General features: G+C 41.3%; 3 protein-coding genes across 3 annotated transcripts in view; all 3 read left to right on the plus strand.

Moving 5' to 3' along the window:
• The window catches only part of ttn.1 (titin, tandem duplicate 1), a 169,639-nt gene that overhangs the window by 7,219 nt on the left and 140,409 nt on the right, over positions 1-22,011 (plus strand). Inside the window, exons 8-40 of the mRNA XM_065018424.1 lie at positions 178-420; positions 538-642; positions 1,101-1,370; positions 1,668-1,733; positions 1,850-2,108; positions 2,202-2,271; positions 2,420-2,626; positions 2,713-2,855; positions 2,958-3,148; positions 4,051-4,278; positions 4,376-4,617; positions 4,722-4,942; positions 5,034-5,198; positions 5,355-5,523; positions 5,791-7,490; positions 7,774-8,055; positions 8,260-8,526; positions 8,651-8,923; positions 9,018-9,281; positions 9,386-9,646; positions 9,816-10,076; positions 10,199-10,462; positions 10,548-10,808; positions 10,896-11,156; positions 11,237-11,497; positions 11,586-11,727; positions 11,837-12,005; positions 12,105-12,336; positions 12,577-12,861; positions 12,951-13,076; positions 13,210-13,398; positions 15,503-15,544; positions 20,284-20,562. Coding sequence (XP_064874496.1) covers positions 178-420; positions 538-642; positions 1,101-1,370; positions 1,668-1,733; positions 1,850-2,108; positions 2,202-2,271; positions 2,420-2,626; positions 2,713-2,855; positions 2,958-3,148; positions 4,051-4,278; positions 4,376-4,617; positions 4,722-4,942; positions 5,034-5,198; positions 5,355-5,523; positions 5,791-7,490; positions 7,774-8,055; positions 8,260-8,526; positions 8,651-8,923; positions 9,018-9,281; positions 9,386-9,646; positions 9,816-10,076; positions 10,199-10,462; positions 10,548-10,808; positions 10,896-11,156; positions 11,237-11,497; positions 11,586-11,727; positions 11,837-12,005; positions 12,105-12,336; positions 12,577-12,861; positions 12,951-13,076; positions 13,210-13,398; positions 15,503-15,544; positions 20,284-20,562 — 8,398 coding nt within the window. The remainder of the gene's footprint in view (positions 1-177; positions 421-537; positions 643-1,100; positions 1,371-1,667; positions 1,734-1,849; positions 2,109-2,201; positions 2,272-2,419; positions 2,627-2,712; positions 2,856-2,957; positions 3,149-4,050; positions 4,279-4,375; positions 4,618-4,721; positions 4,943-5,033; positions 5,199-5,354; positions 5,524-5,790; positions 7,491-7,773; positions 8,056-8,259; positions 8,527-8,650; positions 8,924-9,017; positions 9,282-9,385; positions 9,647-9,815; positions 10,077-10,198; positions 10,463-10,547; positions 10,809-10,895; positions 11,157-11,236; positions 11,498-11,585; positions 11,728-11,836; positions 12,006-12,104; positions 12,337-12,576; positions 12,862-12,950; positions 13,077-13,209; positions 13,399-15,502; positions 15,545-20,283; positions 20,563-22,011) is intronic.
• LOC135569967 (titin-like) lies at positions 15,770-19,983 on the plus strand. The gene is made up of 3 exons (XM_065017131.1): positions 15,770-15,779; positions 16,030-19,782; positions 19,952-19,983. Exons 1-3 carry the CDS (start codon positions 15,770-15,772, stop codon positions 19,981-19,983), a joined length of 3,795 nt encoding a protein of 1,264 aa, XP_064873203.1.
• LOC135571389 (titin-like) lies at positions 20,787-21,623 on the plus strand. Its single transcript, XM_065017545.1, has 2 exons — positions 20,787-21,387; positions 21,610-21,623. Exons 1-2 carry the CDS (start codon positions 20,787-20,789, stop codon positions 21,621-21,623), a joined length of 615 nt encoding a protein of 204 aa, XP_064873617.1.

The following is a 22,011-nucleotide window of genomic DNA, read 5'->3' on the forward strand; positions in this document are numbered from 1 at the left end:
GGTATGATGCCATGATATGTTCAATTACACAAAATGTTCTTTGTAGATGTTTTGTTACATTCATTTGTATGTTATGTTTTGTTATGTTATGTCAACTTTTTGTTGTTACTACTGCCATGGATGATGTGTATGATCTATGTGCTGTATGTGTTACATTCACTGCTTGTTGTCTCAAAGGTTGAGGGTGGGAAAAAAGCGGAGGCAAAGGCTACAGTGGTTGCTGCTCTTGACCTAGCACGTGTTCGGAAGCCAATGCATGGAGAGAGGGGTCATGCTGAAGAGGAAACCATAGATTCTGATATAAAACAGCAGTCGATGCTGTCTACTACTGAGCAACAATTCTCAACGAGGACTGAGGCTGGGCAAATGCAAACAACAATTCAAACACTTGCTCCTGAACAGAGTATTCATGTCTCCCAGGTTAGACGTGACTTTTAAGTAGACAATTGAAGAAGAAAGAAAAACCTTTAAAAATTAGTCATTTGTTATATTTTTGGGGTTGTAATCACTCAATCTGAACTCCATTGGTTATTTTAGATGCAAAGAACTACCACTCAAGTGGATACTGGCCTTGCACCATCCCCAATTCCACATTTCACAGTTTCAAAAGTTATGGTTCCTAAACCTGACCATAGCTATGAGGTAAGCATAGGTCAAATCAGGCAAGCAGTGCAACATAACAGAAACAAGAAAATAAATCAATAATTGTCTATCTTATATAGTGGTAGATATTTATACATATGTAAACGTGGTTCCTGCTTGCCTGAGATGCAACTTTCTATCTTTGTAGCAAACATTCAGATGAGAACTTAATACAAAATGTAATCTAAACAATAATGATTTGATATATTTGATTTTGGTCTTAATCACTCCCATCCTATTACCATTAATCAATAATTATACTAATAATGTCATATTCATTTGAATAATCCTCTAACATACTGTAGTTTTATACTTTATTTAAAACCCCTCCATTCATATAGGCTTTAATCAAACTAACTTAGATTCCCCATCTTGTGGCTAAACAAAACAAACCCAAGACGTTCATAATGCTTTGTTCTGATTCGTGATGATAATGGTATTCTCCTTGGGTTGATCAGGTTTCGATAGCAGGTTCTGCTATTGCCACACTGCAGAAAGAGTTATCCTCTACCTCTTCACATGCTGCTCAAAAGATCATCAAGACAGTGAAGCCTCCATCTCATAAGATTGTGGTGGCGACAAGAGTGACGCCAGAGCCGACCCCGCCTCCGTTTAAAGATATCGCAGACAGATATCAGACACATTTCGACACTCAGTCACAGCAGAAACAGATAGGCACTTCGTTTTCAGGGGGCATGGAGCAAATTTATGAGGACTGGGAACAACAGGTTTGTAACCCAGGTGTTTTTCAGATACTAGTCCCCATGTGTTAGAACCTCTCCTCTCCAGTGTCTTAACAGTTCTCCTTAGTTGCTACTAATCTTAACATCAGCCTTCTATACCTCCCCTCCTACGACACCCTCTAACTAAACCAGTCCATTTGTCTTTTGTCGTCCAAGTACATTTTTGTCCACTGCAAAAAAAATGCACACACACACACACACACACACACACACACACACACACACACACACACACGGTGCTAGAAATAGTATGACATTAACAGAGATGTGTCTATTCCCTAGGTTGTTGAAACAGCAGTTGTTCCATCACCAATGGAGGAGCCAACTGTGCCACCTACTCTTGTGGCTGTAAGTATTTTTATATTTTTCATTCCTCATTCTTAAAAAAAATATAAATATAAATATTTTTCATTACTTTTACCTATAGATTAGCATTTTACTGAACATGTGTGTGTTGTTTTCAGGGCTTGAACAACGTGACTGTGACTGAGGGTGAATCTGTGACTCTGGAATGTCAGATCACTGGTCACCCTGCCCCTGGCATCATGTGGTTCAGAGAGGACTACAGAATTGAGAGCTCCATTGACTTCCAGATCACTTATGAGAGTAAATGTGCCCGTCTGGTCATCCGCGAGGCCTTCGCAGAAGACAGCGGTCGCTTCACTTGCACTGCTACTAGCGAGGCTGGAACTATCAGTACATCCTGCTACCTGCTTGTCAAAGGTAAATAGCATAAAGACAATGTTATGTATGTCTACCTATACCTTATTGGAATGATTAAACCTGACTTTGATTAAACCTGACTTTATATTGCAGTGTCAGAGGAGATTGAGAGCAGAGAGGACACTACTGTGTCTGAATATGTTGAAACTTCTGCAGAGCATCAGTGAGTAGAAAACAGCATGAACTATTAACAAATGTGTTATTTACGAGTTTGTATTGAAAGCATACAACTGGATAGTTTCTCGCTTAAGACTGTAGACAATTTCTTGCTCAAGATATTAGATAGTTAAATCATTAAACCTTCCTTTTAGGATTAGCATTGGAGCCAAGGAGGAGACCATGTCGGAGGTGAGCGCTGTTGCAGAGACTGTGGAAGCAGCTCCCTTCTTTGTCAAGAAGCCAACTGTGCAGAAGTTGGTGGAGGGCGGAAGAGTTGTCTTTGAGTGCCAGATCGGAGGCAGCCACAAGCCCAACATTATCTGGAAGAAGACTGGAGTGCCCCTTACTACAGGATACAGGTAACACATTCCTAGTCAATCACAATATTGCATTTTTTATATTTTTTATTGTGCTTTCTACATTCCATTATATTTCCATCCATTAGATATAAAGTGCACTACAATAAGGAGAGTGGAGTGTGTAAATTGGAGATCTCCATGACATTTGCTGATGATGCTGGAGAGTACTCCATCTTTGTCAAGAACCCTCTTGGAGAAGAGTCTGCCTCAGCCAGTCTGCTGGAGGAAGGTCAGTCGGTTGAATTTTTATTAGAACATTTTTGCGGGGTTGAGTTATAGCCTTACACTAAATTGGTATTTCCTATTAAAGTTGGTATATCCCTTATTACAGAGGAATATGAAGAATACATGAAGAAACATGAAGTGACATATAAGACTGAAGTGACTACAATGGTGCAGGAGTCTAGAGTGGCAGAAGTACCAACTGTTGCTGTTAGTGGCTATGAGACAGAACAGAGGATGTACATGCAAAACAGAATGGCTCAGCAGGCCCAAGCGACACGCACCTTCATCTCCGAGCAGGTATAGTGATCAGCTGAGGCACCTCACACTAAGCACTACATCAACTTCACACTAAACACTACATCAACCTCACACTAAACACTACATCAACTTCACACTAAACCCTACATCGACCTCACACTAAACACTACATCAACTTCACACTAAACACTACATCAACCTCACACTAAACACAACATCAATCTCACACTAAACACAACATCAATCTCACACTAAACACAACATCAACCTCACATTGAACACTACATCAACTTCACACTAAACACAACACCAACCTCACACTAAACACTACATCAACCTCACACTAAACACTACATCAACTTCACACTAAACACCATATCAACTTCACACTAAACACAACACCAACCTCACACTAAACACTACACCATACTCACACTAAACACTACATCAACCTCACACTAAACACTACATCAACTTCACACTAAACACTACACCAACCTCACACTAAACACTACATCAACCTCACACTAAATACTACATCAACCTCACACTAAACCCTACATCAACCTCACATTGAACACTACATCAACCTCACATTAAACACCACATCAACCTCACACTAAACACTAAATCATCCTGACACTAAACACTACATCAACCTCACACTAAACACTAAATCATCCTGACACTAAAGACCTACATCAACCTCACACTAAACACTACATCAACCTCACACTAAACACTACATCAACCTCACACTAAACACTACATCAACCTCACACTAAACACTACATCAACCTCACACTAAACACTACATCAACCTCACACTAAACCCTACATCAGATGTTATTTGACATATTTTTGTTTTTGTGGTCTTTTTACACTACAATGGAAATCCAATAATTCACTTAATAGCTTTACTTTAAAAAAAATGTTTACAGGAACTCAAGATTACTGTCGTTGAGGAGAGGATTATCCATGAGATTGAGGTCCGCATCATGCAGATTACATACCAACAAATTGTGACTGAGGATCGGGAAGAGATGGTGACTTGTGCAGACCGTGAGGCTGTACAGTCAGCCTTTGCCACTCCAGTTAAAAACTACAGAATCATGGAAGGAATGGGGGTCACTTTCCACTGCAAAATGGCAGGAACTCCACTGCCCAAGGTAGTCAGAAAACATGTATTTTTATATTTTGTGTCCATTCTACTTCATATAAATGTTGAGATGAAACATTTATCCATAATTTCTTGTCTCTCAAAAGATCGTATGGTACAAAGATGGCAAGCGTATCCATCATGGCGGCCGTTACCAGATGGAGAGTCTTCAGGATGGTAGAGCCAGCCTACGTCTTCCTGTGGTGCTGCCAGAAGATGAAGGTGTTTACACAGCATTAGCCAGCAACATGAAGGGCAACTCTGTAAGCTCTGGGAAACTGTACGTGGTGCCCTCTGCAGGAGCAGAAGCTCCACAGATGCCTGAGTCACCGGCAATGCAGAGAATGAGGTGAGATGTTATGCTATGAATCCTACATGTAAGTGATGTAGCTGCTTAATAGCCTAATCATAAAGCCATCATAAGAACTTTTCTTTTCTGTGTTCATTTCTCAGGTCCACATCCCCACGCTCTACAAGCCGCTCTCCCGGTCGTTCTCCCGGACGCTCTCCTGCTCGCAGGCTTGATGACACTGATGAGAGTCAGCTTGAAAGACTATACAAGCCTGTGTTTGTCTTGAAGCCACAGTCATTCAAGTGTGCTGAAGGGCAGACTGCCAGATTTGACCTGAAAGTAGTTGGTAGACCCATGCCTGACACTTTCTGGTTCCACAATGGTAAGTGATGTGAAAACATGATACATCGTCTAAGATATGTTTTATTTAAAACAAATATAAAAAATATTATTCCTTTCTTTGTTATTTTCAGGACAACAAGTTGTCAATGATTACACCCACAAGATAGTGGTGAAGGAAGATGGAACTACGTCACTGATTGTGGTTCCAGCCATGCCTCATGACTCTGGAGAGTGGACCGTGGTCGCTCAGAACAGAGCTGGAAGGACTTCTGTCTCCATGACACTTACAGTTGACGGTAAGGCTCCATTTGAAATATGTGACTGACTCAGGAAAAAGGGAAACATTTTGATTTGTGCTCCAGTGAATATTTCAGGACATGAATCTATTGTTTATTTGTTATTTATTTTTATTCCATTCATTTATATGTGCTTGATCTTTGTTACATTTACAGCCAAAGAAAACTTGATCAGACCCCAGTTTATTGAGAAGCTGAAGAACATTAGTGTTAAGCAAGGCACTCTGGTTGAGTTGGCTGTCAAAGCCATCGGAAACCCCCTGCCTGACATTGTTTGGCTGAAAAACAGTGACATCGTCTCCCCAATGAAGCACCCAAATATCAAGTGAGTGTCTTGTCCATATCATGAGTTAAAATACAGTTAGTATGTTGTCCTCACATGTTGAATATTCTGAGTCTATTCAGATACATTACAGTAGCCTAGCAGTTAAGAGCATTGGGCCAGAAACCAAAAGGTCACTGCTTCGAATCCCTGAGCCGACTAGGTGAAAACGCGGTTGATTTGCCCTTGAGCAAGGCACTTAACCCTATTTGCTCTGGATAAGAGTGTCTGCTAAATGACTAAAATGTAATACAAATGTATATATTTCAGGATTGAAGGCACCAAAGGAGAGGCCAAATTCCAGATCCCCCAAACAGTAGGCACTGATAGTGCCTGGTACACAGCCACAGCCATTAACAAAGCTGGAAGAGATACCACTCGCTGCAGGGTCAACATTGAGGTGGAAACTGCTGAACCTGCACCAGAGAGGAGACTCATTATTCCCAAGGGAACATACAAGGCCAAGGAAATTGCAGCTCCAGAGTTGGAATCCCTGCATCTACGTTATGGCCAAGAGCAATGGGAGGAGGCTGACCTATATGACAAGGACAAGCAGCAGAAACCACAGTTCAAGAAGAAGCTGACTTCCGTCAGGCTGAAGCATTCTGGTGCTGTCCACTTTGAATGCAGACTGACCCCTATTGGTGATCCCACTATGGTTGTTGAGTGGTTACTTGATGGCAAACCCCTTGCAGCTGCTAACAGATTGCGCATGGTTAATGAATTTGGCTACTGTAGTCTTGACTTTGAAGTTGCCTATGCCAGAGACAGTGGTGTCATCACCTGCAGAGCCACTAACACTTTTGGTGCCGATCAGACCTCGGCTACACTGATTGTAAAGGAGGAGAAGAGCATGGTGGAGGAAACTCAGTTACCTGAGGGGAGGAGGGGACTACACAGAATTGATGAGATGGAGCGCATGGCTCACGAAGGAGGTCCTTCTGGAGTCACTGCAGATGAAGGGGCTGAGAAGACAAAGCCTGAAATTGTGCTTCTTCCTGAGAATGCAAATGTGCAGGAAGGTGAAATTGCAAGATTCCGTTGCAGAGTAACTGGTTATCCTACACCTAAGGTCAACTGGTACCTCAATGGGCAGCTCATTCGCAAGAGCAAGAGAATGAGACTTCGCTATGATGGCATTTACTATCTTGAGATTATCGATATCAAGTCATACGATGCAGGAGATGTCAAAGTGTTAGCAGAGAACCCTGAGGGCACAGCTGAGCATCTGGTGAAGCTGGAGATCACACAGAAAGAGGACTTCAGATCTATTCTTCGTCGTGCACCAGAGCATAAGGCCCCAGAGCCTAGCACCATGGCTGAACATGGCAGAGTTTCCTTTGATGTGGTTAAGGTTGAAAAACCAACTGCCATCAAAGAGACCAAAGAGGTAGTGCAACTAAAGAAGACCGAAAGAGTCATCCATTCAAAAGCCACAGAGGAGACAGACGAGTTGAAGGGCAAATTTAAGCGCAGGACAGAGGAAGGATATTATGAAGCCATCACTGCTGTGGAGCTCAAGTCTCGTAAGAAGGATGAGTCCTATGAGGACATGCTTAGGAAGAGGAAGGAAGAACTGCTTCACCATCAGAAAATGTTGTCTGAGGCTGATAAGAAAAAAGAGGAGGAACGCAAGGTTCATGTTCCCTCAATTAAACCAGAGAGAGTAAAGCTCTCTCCCAGCATGGAAGCTCCAAAGATCATTGAGCGCATTGCTAGTCAGACCGTGTCTCAGATGGAAGAAGTTCACTTCAGAGTCAGAGTTACCGGTAGACCAGACCCTGAGTGCCAGTGGTTCAAGAATGGAATTCTGCTGGAGAAAACAGATCGCATTTACTCGTTCTGGCCTGAAGACAATGTATGTGAATTAGTGATCAAGAAGGTCACAGCAGAAGACTCTGCTAGCATCATGGTCAAAGCCATGAACATTGCTGGAGAGACTTCAAGCCATGCATTCTTATTGGTGCAAGGTAAAGTAATAATTTCAGTAATTTTTCTACATTGCATTAGTAGCCTATTGTCTGAGGTTGTGACACAAGATGCACAGTAGTAATGTTTCAGGGCCGGTCCTCGTTAGTACCAGGTGCTGTAAGCAAAAAAATAAAATAAGCTGCCATTGATCATCATTCAGTGGAAATTATTAAATTATTGCAATCTGAAACCTAGATATCAAACCTTATTTAAATCTGTGTAATTGATATTCTGTATGAATCACGGCATCCCTGATACATTATACCATCTTCATCCTTTTAGCAAAGACAGTCATCACCTTCACACAAGAGCTAGAAGAAACCAACGTGAAAGAGAAGGACACCATGGCGACCTTTGAGTGTGAGACCAATGAGCCTTTTGTTAAAGTCAAATGGCTGATGAACAATGCAGAGATTTTCTCTGGAGACAAATACAGGATGCACTCAGACAGAAAGGTTCATTTCCTTTCTGTACTGACCATCAACATGAAGGACGATGCAGAATACAGTTGTGCTGTTATTGAAGATGACCACATCAGGACCACTGCCAGACTCAATGTGGAAGGTTGGTCATTTTTCTTACCACTGGTGTACAAGTAGAACTTTAATGACTGGGTTCTCAGATACAGATTAAGCCTAGTCCTAGACTAAAAAGCAGGCTCATTGGAGAAGAACTAAGTTTAATCTGTGGGAAACTTGTCCTTTTTCATCAGTAAATGTACTCTTTGTTTTCTGGAATAGATATACTAACAGTGCTCTCATTATACAGGTGCCCCACTGTCAATTGTAAAGAGGCTGGAGAACATTGAGGTGCCTGAGACCTACTCTGGGGAGTTTGAGTGTGAAGTGTCTCGAGAGGATGCCGAAGGTGTATGGCATTTTGAGAACAAGGAGCTCACTCCCAGCAGCAAGCATGCCATCTCCTCCCGCCGAGGACGCCACAGTTTATCTGTGAAAGATGTAAAGAAAGAAGACCAGGGAAAATATACATTCACCACGGGTGAATTCAAGACAAGTGCCTCCCTGAAAATGAAACGTGAGTGTTCTAAGGATGAGGATTTCTATCTAGATGAAAGACAACAAATATATAGTTTTTTCATGACATATTAACATGTGTAGTTGCATGAAATCAAGTCTTACTTCAATCTCTTCTCCTTTAGTGCGCCCTGTGACCCTGTTGCACCCCCTCTCTGATATGACAATCTGTGAGGGTGACATAAGCCAGTTTGAGGTGCGATTCTCTCAAGAAGATGTTGAGGGCACTTGGATGAAGAATGGTGTTGTCATTGAAGCTTCAGATCGCATCCACATTGTTATTGACAAGCTCATCCATAAACTTCTCATAGAGGATACAGGCAGGCTTGATGGTGGAATGTACTCCTTTGTAGTTCCTGCTCAGGACATTTCCACCACTGCAAAGCTGACTGTTCAAAGTAAGTGATTTGATTTCATACTGTCCATACTAATTTGGAGTATTTCTTTATATACTAGGCCTTATCGTGTTGTCTTTTTCTGTGTGTATTACAGCGATTAGCATCTTGGCCCCACTCAAGGATATTACATCAGTTGAGGGCACCAAGGCTGTTATGGAGGCTAAAATCTCTGCTGCAGATATTAGCTCAATGAAGTGGTTCCACAATGACAAGCTTGTGATGCCCAGTGAGAGAATCCAGATTGTTCCAAAGGGATCCAAACAGCGTTTGGTGTTCAATAGGACCTTCGCCTCTGATGAAGGAACCTACAAGCTATGTGTTGGCAAAGCTGACTCTAGCTGTAAACTGATAATCCAAAGTAAGCTTTTGCACAAGTGATTAAATGCAACATAACTTCACACAATACTTTTTGTCAGTTACAGATATTATCCAACTGAAACATACTTAACTTTTTTTTAACAGAAATTTCAATTGTGAAGCAAATGGAGGATCAAGTTTGTACAGAGACACAGCACGTCACATTTAATGTGGAGGTGTCCCACCCTGGCATTGATGGTATCTGGACCTTCAAGAAACAACATCTGAAAAATGATTCCAAGTACAAGATAGTGACCAAGGGCAAGAACCACAGTATGACTGTCATTAACACCATGAAGGATGAAGAGGGGCAATACACATTCGCTGCTGGTGAACAGACATCCAGTGCAAAGCTTACTGTGTCAGGTAAGATATAACTCTTGTCAAAAAAGTGCATTACACTGTAAACATATACACGTTATGGTGTAAAAGTTCAGTTGGATATTACAACAACCATTCACCTACCAAATCTAAAAACTTTTTAGGGCAGTTACCCAATTGGAGGAAATAAATCCAAATGTATTTGTGTTCCCAGGTGGCGCTATATCCAGACCGCTGCATGACATCATTGTGGCTGACTCTCAGACAGCTGAATTTGAGTGTGAGGTGGCCAACCCAACTGCTGAGGGCAAGTGGCTGAAGGATGGACAACCTTGTGACTTTGGTGAAAATGTCAGGAGTGAGAAAAATGGAGCTGTCAGACGTCTTGTTATTGTCATCACCAGACCCAATGACATTGGTGAATACACCTACCAGATTGCAAACTCCAAGACAACAGCCAACCTGAGAGTTGAAGGTAGGTGTTACCTCCTGAGTAGAAATGTTAACTTATTTTCAACTGGTGTTAGCATTAATATATGACTATTATATTATTACTATATGCCTGCTGTTATGTCATGTTTGTGTTTGATTTCATAGCTGTGAAAGTCAAGAAAACCCTGAAGAACCAAACTGTCACTGAGACACAAGAAGCAGCATTCATTCTGGAGCTCACCCATGAGAATGTGAAGGGCTCACAATGGATTAAGAATGGTGTAGAGATCCAACCTAGTGAGAAATATGAAGTCACCGTTGATGGCATGATCCACACCTTGAAGATCAAAAACTGCACCATACACGATGAATCAGTTTATGGATTCAAACTTGGAAAACTATCTGCTAATGCCAGACTGAACGTTGAGGGTAAGTTAATATTTTTATGGTCACAAATTGCAAATGTTTGTTTACTTAAGATTTTGAAAGTTTTGACTCTCAATCTTTTTTTCAGCAATTACTATAACGAAGAAGCCTAAAGATGTGACATCACTATTGGATGCCACTGCCTCTTTTGAGCTGAGCCTGTCTCATGATGACATCCCTATCAAATGGATGTTCAATAACGTTGAGCTTAAACCAAGTGAAAACATCAAAATGCTGTCTGAGAGAAAATGTCACAAGCTGATCATCCAGAATGTGGATGACCACAAGGCAGGAGAGTACACTGCTATGGTCGGACATGTGCAGTGCAGTACTCATTTATATGTTGAATGTAAGTGTTGACACGTGAACAAATAGATGACTTAACCCACACATCAAATGTATCTTCAATATATTCATTATTGTTCGTTCTCTCCAGCTCTGCGTGTCACAAAACCCATCAAGAACATTGAAGTCCCAGAGACCCAGGTGGCCACTTTTGAATGTGAAGTGTCACATTTCAATGTCCCATCCACCTGGCTGAAGAATGGAGTGGAGATAGAAATGAGTGACAAGTTCAGGATTGTGGTGCAGGGCAAACTTCACCAGCTCAAGATCATGAACACTGGCAGTGAAGACTCTGCAGAATACACCTTTGTCTGTGGAAATGACAGAGTCTCTGCAACTCTGAAAGTTAGCCGTAAGTTTTCAACTAACCTGTACTTGAAATAATTTGTATCACATAGGTCTTTTTCTCTAATGACATTGTTTTTTCCTTAGCCATTTTGATCACCTCCATGCTGGAAGACCTCAATGCACAGGAGAAAGACACCATCACATTTGAAGTGAATGTCAACTATGAGGGCATCACCTACAAGTGGCTGAAGAATGGTGTTGAGATTCGCTCCACTGACAGATGCCAGAGCCGCACCAAACACCTAACTCATTCGCTCACCATCCGAAATGTTCATTTTGGTGACGGTGCAGAGTACAAGTTTGCTGCTGGCTCTGCTGCAACTACAGCCAGCCTATATGTTGATGGTATGTTTTTTTTCATCCAGACCCTTTCTAAATATTAATCATGAAAGTAATTTTTCTGTTGTTCATTAATGTATTTTCTCTCTCACAGCACGTGTTATTGAATTCACCAAGCACATCAAAGATATCAAGATCACAGAGAAGAAGAGGGCCACATTTGAATGTGAGATCTCTGAGCCTAATGCTCAGGTGACGTGGATGAAGGATGGACAGGAGCTGGAAATGTCTGAAAGGTACGTCTCATTCATTTATTTGTATATTATTCCTGTGAGATTCCTGTGAAATGCTACATTTGAACGATTCCTCTGTATCTTAAGAGTTATTTCTAAAATGCCTTGACAGATACAAGGTCTCCACTGAGAAATTCCTGCACCGTCTAATGATCCAGTCCGTCCGCCTGTCTGATGCTGCAGAGTATTCTGTGGTCGCTGGTGCAAGCATGTCAAAGGCTCATCTCACCGTGGAGGGGCGTGACATCCACATCACAGAACCCGAGGAGAAAGAATTCACGGTGAATACGGACAACATTACATTGAAGGAGGACAGTTTAAAACTGAATAGTTAAAAAATGATCAGTGTTAATATGAACATTTGTATTATTTCTTTACAGGTTGTTGAGAAACAAAAAGCGTCGTTTGAGTTTGAAGTCAGTGAGGACGACGTTGAAGGTCGCTGGCTGAGGAACGGTGCTGAGATGCAGTTCAACCTTGACGATAGGCTCCACTACATTGCCATTAGAAAGGTCCATCGCATGACCATCTCTGAAACCTATAGAAGTGATGCAGGGGAGTACACCTTCATCGCTGGCAAGAACAGGGTCGTGGTGACTCTACATGTCAATAGTAAGTGTTTGCTCTCTTTTAAATTCCCAATAACAAAAGTCACACTGAAATGATAATGCAATTTTCAAATAATGCAAATTTCAAATATGTTTTTACAAGGATGTATTTAAACAACTAAATCACAGGGAAAACATATGGGGGTTTTTCTTCTTAAAAAAATTTAAACTACCCAGTTTTCCCTAAGCTTGGTGTTCCTTCCTTTCTTCTCATCAAATGTCTTTGTTTGTTCTCATAATTTAGTCCCTGAGCCACCTCAGATAATTCGCGGCATGCAGGCCCTGTCTGTGGAGGCTGGCAAACCTGCTAGATTTTCTGTGGAAGTGACTGGCATCCCCCAGCCCCAGGTGTTATGGTACAAGAACTCCCAGGCTCTCTCCCCTGGCTTCAAGTGCAAGTTCCTGCGTGAAGGAAATGAGCACACTCTGCTTCTCATCGAAGTGTTCCCAGAGGACGCAGCCTTGTACAACTGCGAGGCCAAGAATGACGTTGGGCTTGCCACCAGCTCAGCACCACTCAATGTGGAAGGTAAAGTGGAAAAACAATCACATATAAAGTACTGAAATAACCTCTTAATGAAAAAAGGAAGGAAAAAAAGAAGATTTATTTTATTTCAGTTTCAGAAGTCGTTTCTCCTGACACTGGATCTCCACTCTCCAAGCCTGTGATCATAACACCAATGAACAACACCTCAGTCAATGAGGGAGAGGCTGCTAGGTTCCAGTGCAGAATCTCTGGGGAAGGTATCTATCTCTTACTTTGTTCTCTAAACTCTTCAATTAAAATAATAATAGTATTGCAATATTCATAAAAAGCAGCATTAATAATCTTGCATTATTAATACTATTGACATTAACTAAACGTTTCTCTTGCTAGATCTAAAGATCTCTTGGTACGTCCATAAGAAAGAGATCGGCCAGTCCGATGCCTTCAGGATGTCTCAGTTCGATGACACCTGCCAGCTGGAGATTTCCAGAGTGTACCCCGAGGATGAAGGGGAATACACCTGTGTTGCCAGAAACTCGGCAGGAATGGTCACTTGCGCAGGATATCTGGCACTTGAAGGTGAGTAAAAGTCTTAATGAACATAGTTAGTTCTGTATGTCCAATTTAAGTGTGCTTTTGTATTGTTAAAGGTTGAGAATAGATACCATTTGTCCTAGAACTTATTTTTGCTCTATGCGTGTACTTGTATGATTCAATTGATCTTTCTCCTTATCTTCATATTGCCCTGGGGGATAATCTGTTTTCAAAGTTATTAAACTTTTCTTTACTCGTAGTATAGGTTCATTTTGATAGCAGTTGATTGTTGACCAAATTACACTCTTCTAATTCTCCCAGATCAAAATATGAAATCTGTAGCTAGGCAAAGTGTGTCAAGCACTGGGGGAACAATGATCAGTCATAAAATGGAAATGTATTCAGAAGGGTACCAGTCAGTGGATGTCAGTGGATCACACAGTGTACAGACCTATGAGACTGTGTCTGAGATGTCCACAATGAGGATGTCATCTTCCTCAGTAAAGATGGTTGAGGTGACCACTGTTGAGAATTCTGAAATGAGCATCCCTAGAAGCCCTAAGTTGCTCTTGAAAATGAATGACGTCAAAGTCAAAAGTGGTGAGATGGCTCAGTTCAACTGCTCGTTCGACGGGCAACCCTTTACTGAAATAGTGTGGGATCATAATGGAAGGAACCTCACAGACACAGAGAGGGTGAAACGTACCCAAAATGGAGGTGTGCTGTTGCTTGTCATACTCAATGTTCAGCTTGGTGACCAAGGGACATACCTCTGTACCACAAAAAATAAACACGGAGAGAACAGAACTTCGGCACAACTCACAGTTGAAGGTGGATACAGTTTCTATTTAATATTTCCACTCTCTGGTCCATTTCACCTCCATTCCGCTTGATTCTTTTGTAAAACCTTTAAAACTTTTAATATTTCCTTTAGATTGTAACCGATTGGAATATAATGTAATAACATATTTATTTTGTAAGTATAGTTTTTTTCCCCATTCAAAGCATGCCCCTAATACCATCTCGCCATCTTACTAACTCCCAGTGTTTAGATCTAAGATACCCTCTTACTGATGTCCTCTGACTGATGTTCTTAATACCTAATAAATCTCCCTTAACTTTATTCTCACCCAGCCAAAGAAGTGAATCCCAAAGCCGAAACACCCATCCCTTCCGATTCTGTCAATAAAGACTCTAAGACAGACAGGGAGTCGTCTAAAAAGCCCTCTGACCAAGACAAGCAGGAGTCCTTAAAGAGTCTTGGACCTCTACCTCCATTCTCACAAAGAACTCAAAGGCAGATAAGCCATGAGTATTACCCTGATGTTATACCCTATGGAGAATATGAATGTGATTACATTGGTGCCACCTACCCAGAGTTCCTTGTGACACTGCCCCCAGAAATCCTTGCCAAACCTAGAGACACCGTGTCTCTCTTTTGCGTTATAAAGGGAATTCCTACTCCGTTTGTTTTCTGGCTACACAATCGGTTGATTGTCGAAGAGTCCATTTCTTACTCTCTGAAACACAAGGGGCCCTTGTGCTGCTTAAATGTTATGAACGTTGGTCCTAAGCAAGGGGGCGTTTACACTTGCAAAATTGTCAATTCAGCCGGAGACGCTGAATGCAGCACAGTGATGAAAGGTTGGCAACTGCATGCTTTGGTCCTTACCACCAATATGCACTCTTGGCCGTTATTGGCCGTTCTTGTCAATTCCACATTTCACACTGTTCCAAACTATTGGCCGTTCTTGTCAACTCCACATTTCAGACTGCTTTCAACTATTGGCCGTTCTTGTCAACTCCACATTTCACACAGCTCCCATACTGCCCTATACAACAAGAAAAATAGATTATAAAATGATAGCTCATGGACAAATGTGCTAAGAAACAGGTTGTCAAGTACACTGACTTAAATGTGAAAAGAGAGAGAGATGCTCAATTTACAACATGCTTTCCAAGAGACGGAATTCACTGTATGATCACATCAAAACCAAAGCATGTCAGATTGTTTTCATCATTGCAAAATAGATGTTGACAATATGGATGTAACCTATGTTACCTGGTTCTAGCAGTAAGTACTATATATATATATATATATATATATTTGATAAAAATCACTAATTTATAAATGTTTGTCTATTGACAGTGGTTGAAAAGGAGGTGGAGAAAAAGGAAAAGGAAGTCAAAGGTAAATATATTTTCTTTATCATTAACATGTGATTGAATGTCAGATTCCTGGACTCAGATTAAGCCAATTCCTGGACTAAAAATCACTTTCAGAGTTGGAGGTGCTTTGCAGACCATGAGTCGGCTTGATCTGGAACTGGGAAACAGGCCCTTTATCTTTTTTTTTGCACAGGCCCATATCCTCCAGATTTAAAAAAAAATGTCTGGAGCAATATGATCGTGTATAATGTCCCTTTGTAAAACTATATGTTGGGCATGTGACTATCCTGAACGGTCATATTATTTGCCTTGAATTGTAATGCAATAGGTGAAACCTACATGGCTATTATGTGAAATTAAAATAATGCATGTTTTTTGTCTTGCTGATTTCAATTCAAGAGGTGCTATCGTTAAAATGCGTTCCTTTATTTTTTGCTTTATTGTTTTTTAAATCTTAATATTTATACATTATTGTAAGTGATAACATTATGTAATTATTTTACTCAGCTTTCTCTAGCTTCACTGTCTCAGCTGAAGAGGAAAAACAGGAGTCTTACTTCACTGGTCTACAATTAGGCAAAAGCAAAACACTTGAACTCAAGCCAGAGTCCAAACTTTATTCTAGTACAACAGAGAAGAAAAAAGAAAAGCCCGTTTTTGTGACCCAACTCTCACCAGTAGCTGTCACTATTGGAGACATAGCTAGATTTACTGTCACAATATCTTGTCTTCCAAAACCTAATGTCCAGTGGTTCCACAATGGTCGGGTTATAACAAGTTCATCAGTTTACACATTTGTTCAAGAGCGAGACGAATATACCCTCGTCATTAACAAAGTAGAGAAGGAATTTGAAGGAGAATACTCATGTACTGCAAGCAACAGGTTTGGCCAATCAACCTGTACTACTTTCTTGAACATCCAAATAAGTGACACAAAGAAACCAGAGAGGCAGGTTGAGAAAATGTTCAAACCCACTGGCCAGCCACCTGAATTTATTAAAACTATTGAGCCTGTACAATGCTCTGAAGGTGGTCTAGCTCTCTTCAAGTATATTGTCACTGGGAATCCTCTTCCAGAGGTTCAGTGGCTTAAAGGTAGTTATCAAATTCAGCCCAGTAAATATTGTATTGTGGTGAACAACCCAAATGGCTCTGGCTTCATCAACATGAAGGGCATCCAACAGCAGGACAGTGGCCTCTACACTTGTAGGGCTTCCAACCCATCTGGGGAGGCCTCTTGTAGTGCTGAGCTAATCGTGTTCAGAGAGTCTGTCTCTATATCTCAGCACCAGGAACAACATGTGGTTGTTCAGAAACAAAAAGGTTATAAAGTATCCATGACTGAACAGGCTACAGAGTCACGCTTGTACGAGGTCAACCTTCCTGGAGAAGCCAGGGCCAGAGATCAGATGGTGTACACCATAGGTACTGAGGAGAGACAGGTTATTTCCAGCGAGCAAGTGGACACCCTTAGAGAGTTGGATATCTCTGCTGCTACCCTTCATAGAGAGCGAGTCACCCACCAGGCTGCAGTGCTGCAGTCACATGAGGTAGAAGAGAGAGTGTCTGTGACTCCCACCAGACCACCTCCAGCCTCAGCTGCGCCTATTAAACAACTGCATATGGCCGCTTTTACATCTGCTGTCCAAGAGAGCCAAAAGCTCATAGAGCAACATTCTGACCGTATCCAAAGTCCGGAAATCTTAGAGCTTGAGCCTGCAAGGGAGCATCATTCAAACATAATGTCTGCCACATCAGAAGAGGTTATTCCTCTAATCACAGTGAGAACTGAGGTTTTAGGAGACAGAAAACCAGAACAGATTAAGTCATCTAAGGAACCAAAACAGGTTGTCAGTAGTCATCTAGTTGAAACCAGGTTACCAATTCTGAAAGAGAAATTAGGTATAACCACTAGGCCTGAGGAAGAGAGAAGCTTCAGAGTTACAGAGGGTGTTAAGATTTTATATACCGCTACATTGACTGGGCAACTGCCACTATCAGAGCGCCATTGTGATATGCTATCAACATCGGATAAACCCACTCAGTCCCTGCTAGAGAAGGAACGTCCTAACCCAGTGGTCGCACCGGTCAGTGAGACTCAACATACTTTATCCAAAGAGCAGAGATTTGAAATACACAAACCCAAACAAGAGAGTGCTTTGGTAAGTAAAGATAGGTTATTGAAATCAGCCATGAGTGCTGAAGAAAAACATCTGCTCCAGACTGAACACTCAAAAGCTATTCCAGGTTTGGAAAGCGCGATGTCTTTGCAATTTGAAAAAGAAGAGGAACAGCTCTTACATCTACAGACGATTAGTAAGCCAGATATATTGCAGTCTGAAGGTAGATTTACTTGCGAGAAGCCATTGCCAGAGAGTGCAGATGCAAGGAAAAGCCCTACTTTGTTGCACACAGTCACCCACAATGAATGGAAATCTGTCACTTGTGAGAAGATATCTGAGTTTTCAGCTCAGCTGGACACAATTTCAATTGAACCAAGAAAAGAGGCCAAAGCTCCTTTACATCTTCAGTCTATTCAGTCAGAAAGTGTATTACCTAAAGAAGGTATACTTAGTCCTGAGAAGCCAGATCAGCAGACTGCAGTACAGAAACAGGAAAGAGCCCGCAAACATGCAGCAACCTCAGAGGATAAAAGGGAGTTTAGTGCAGATTATTCCAAAGATCTTGATGTGTCTGTGACAGGAGTTCAGTCAGAGCTTAGAACAGAACACAGACCTCAGAACATTCTTCAGGTCACATCAATGCCCATGCAGATATCCAAAGAAACACCATTTACTAGTGATGTCAAACAGCAGCGTGCATTAATCGAAAAGGAGGATCGCTGGAACATTATGCACTCAGTAACTGTGGTTGACACTCAAAGTATAGAAGAGGGGCATACCATCAATTTGAAAGCAAATGATGCATTCAAACCTGTAGTGAAAATTGAACCAAAGATCCCGACAAAGCCTGTCTATATTGAAGAGAAGGCAATAGCAACTGAAGGTTGTGCCATTTTACATGCAGCTGAACAGGATTTTGCTGTTCAGATCCACGAAGGTCAGTCAGTGAGACAATCAATATTATTGGAGGAGAAACACATCATTGTTGGTGAGCAATCAAGTGAAATTGGAAAAGCTGCTGGATTGGTTGTCAGTGTAAAGACTCAGCCTAAAGGGGTATTATTTGTGCACGAGTCTCAGGAGAGCCAAGTTCTTCCAAAGGAACTTACCTTTGTGATCCCAATGCCGAAACCAACAAGTTTGGGCATCAGACATCAGTTGAAAACTGCGCTTCAGTCTGCTGTGGCTTGTGACCAGCCACTTATACTAGCAGACGTTGTTGAGAGATTGGAGGCTGTCGAGGTACAGGAAGTGAAGGTAGGCAGGGAAACTAAGGGTGCAATGTTCACCTACCTTATCACAACACCAGGTGCCTCCATGGAAATAACAATTGCTTTTGAAGGAGAATACCCTCAGACTGCTGATCTGAGGACAGAACTCCAAGCAGCTTTCCATGCTATAGTTTATAGAGAGCAACAGACCCTCATTTTGGACCAACCTGGCACAATGCAAATAGTCAAGCCTCAGAAAACAAATATTAGCAGTGCAAAATCCAAAGAAATGCTGTCATCGGTGGTGGAAACTGTCAGAGTAACAGAGAGTGCAGAGGGTTTCGAATCCCCTGTAACCCAGTCTGCTGCTCAGAAGACTGAAACGATGGCTTCGTTCCAAAGCATAACAGCTCAGGATCGCACTGTGGTGCATGAATCCAGGCAGACTACTAGGCAGGAGACCAGATCTGTGACAGTAAAAAGCCATGATGAGAGAGATGTAGGTGCTGCAGATTTAACCACAGCAGTACCCTTCGCCTCTGTCCCTGTCGAACAGTCTCATGTGTTTATAAAGAGAGAAACGATGGAGGAGTTTCTGTCAGAGGCAGTTATGATTAGTAAACTTCCTGAGCAATTCACTAAAGCTTATCCCATTATTGTAACTCCCCTGGAGGATATTTGTTCAGAGAACAATAGCATGGTTACTTTTAGTGTGACCATAATGTGTGTCACAAAAGTTAACTGGCTTTTCAATGGAAAGTTGGTCAAATCTGGCAAAGAATTTAAGTGTTCAAAAGACCATGACACATACACACTAGTAATCTGCAAGATTGTCAAGGAGAAGCACGAAGGAGAATATGTCTGTGAGGCTGAGAATGAAGCTGGCAAGGCTACAACAACATCAAGACTCACTGTTGTCTCGAGAGGTTGGATAATGGGGATATTTTCATATTTTCATAAAAATAGTAACTAACGCGACATAAACTTCCATTGGTGATTCCTAGCATGCATTCACTTTACTTTAAAATCACTATAAATTAACAGTAATATTTTCGTTGATACCACCCCCATATCCTCCTGCTTTCTTGTTCCAAGGTATCTTCTTTTTACCCATATCACTCTCTTAAAAATCCACCTCTGGTCCATTCCCCGTCATCCTCTTTGACTCCACATCACTCTCGTCTTCCCCATTGAGTCCTGAAACCCTCTTTTTGCATGCCTTGGACATCTCGTCTTGGTCTCATTTTCTTCATTGAAGTGTTTTGATCCAAACCTAACATCATTTCCCTCCACAGTCCCTCCTGGTCAGTCCTGTTTTGCAACCTTCCATCCTAGGTTCACCATTTCACCACTTTTAACTACATCAACTAGAATCATAGCCAGTGTGCTAATTGTACTATTTTCTTCCCTTTTCCTGCACATTATAGTGCCACCGGTTTTCAGGTACAAAATCCAGCCCCTGGAGATCAATGTTGGCAGCGGAGCCAAGTTCGAATGTGAGATTGAAGATGCACCAAATGTGCAGTTCAAGTGGTTCAAGTCTGGCACTCCTATCAAAGAGAGTTCAAATTGCAGGATCATCAGTCGGCAACTGACATCTTCATTGGAGCTTCTGAGCCCAACCAAAGCTGACAGTGGTGAATATACCTGCAAGGCTACAAACCAGAATGGCAGTGACACCTGTGCCGCCAAACTCAACGTAACTGGTGAGTGAACTGAACTTTTGCTTAATTTATTTCAACAGGTTGTTGTACCAAAGGTTATGGTTTTAGGAATATGATGTGCTTCTTCCCTCCACAAATCTAGTTATGGTCATCTATACTCGCTAAAAAAGCTCAAACAAATGATCTCTCTTGTGATTTGTCAGGTTATTGGATTTTGTCAGGTTTTGAAATAAATCTTAATATGTTGTTAATTATTATGTTTTATTATGTATTTTTTCCCTTTCTTATTTTCAAATTTCATAGAACTTTTCCCACCTGCCTTTATTACTAAGCCTGATCCATTGACATTGTATGTTGGGAAAAAGGCAAACATTCAGTGTGTAGTCACTGGATCTTCACCGATGACTATTGTCTGGCATAAAGACAACAATGCCATTTCTTCGGGGGGAAACTACAAAATCTCCTCAGAAAATAATAAATATATTCTTGAAATATCAAAACTTGAACTTACGGATCAAGGTGTTTACCTGTGTAAAGCGTTCAACAGTGTTGGAACTGCTGTGTGCAGCATGGAGATGAAGGTCATCAACAAACCCTATTTTGTGAAAACACTTGAATCAGTGTCAGTCGCTGTTGGAAATCCACTGCACCTTGAGTGTCAGTTGGATGAGGATACCGGAGTGTCCATCACCTGGATAAAAGATGGCAAAAAGCTCCATCAAACAATGGATTGTAAACAGTCTTTTGAAGATAAGATGGTCACTCTTGATATTTCAAAAGGAAAACTTAAAGACACTGGAAACTATGTCTGTACAGCTGCCAATGATGCTGGAAGCACAAGTTGCTCCACTTCAATAAAGGTTCAAGGTAAGGCTAATCAGTTCATTTTCAAGCTTTCTGCAGTATTTGTGGCACAATATATATGCAGTTATGGAAATGAACATCTTTGGATTATGATCAGATAGATTTATATATTTTGCAATATCTTCACCCATCTGTATCTTTTGGCTGCATCTTCAACTGCCTTTTGACAAAATCTCATACTTTTAACTTGTATTTGCTCCTCTTTTTCTGAGTTTTGTTCATTAGCAATGACTTCTTAAAACATTGTTTTGAATTGTTCAATTGTTCAATGCATACATCCTGCAGAACCCCCAGTCTTTGTAAAGAGACTGGAACCCAACTTGGTTTGGAAGCAAGGCATAAGTGCACGTTTGCAGTGCACAATCAAAGGGTCACCTGAACTCCATGTCACCTGGTTTCTGAATGACAAAGAGCTCTCGGCTGGCGAGAAATACAAAATCACTTTCAAGGACGGTTTTGCTACTTTGGAGATCGTTGAAATTGCTTTGTTAGACAGTGGAAATTACACATGTGAAGTCCTGAATGAAGCTGGCTGTGAGAGCTGTAGCACCAAGTTAACTATAAAAGGTTTGTTGTGTCAGTTATGTAGATAATTACGATCTTTGATATTGTCTTCTGAATATTATG

The sequence above is a fragment of the Oncorhynchus nerka genome, linkage group LG1, assembly GCF_034236695.1.
Source record: "Oncorhynchus nerka isolate Pitt River linkage group LG1, Oner_Uvic_2.0, whole genome shotgun sequence".
Lineage (NCBI taxonomy): Eukaryota > Metazoa > Chordata > Actinopteri > Salmoniformes > Salmonidae > Oncorhynchus > Oncorhynchus nerka.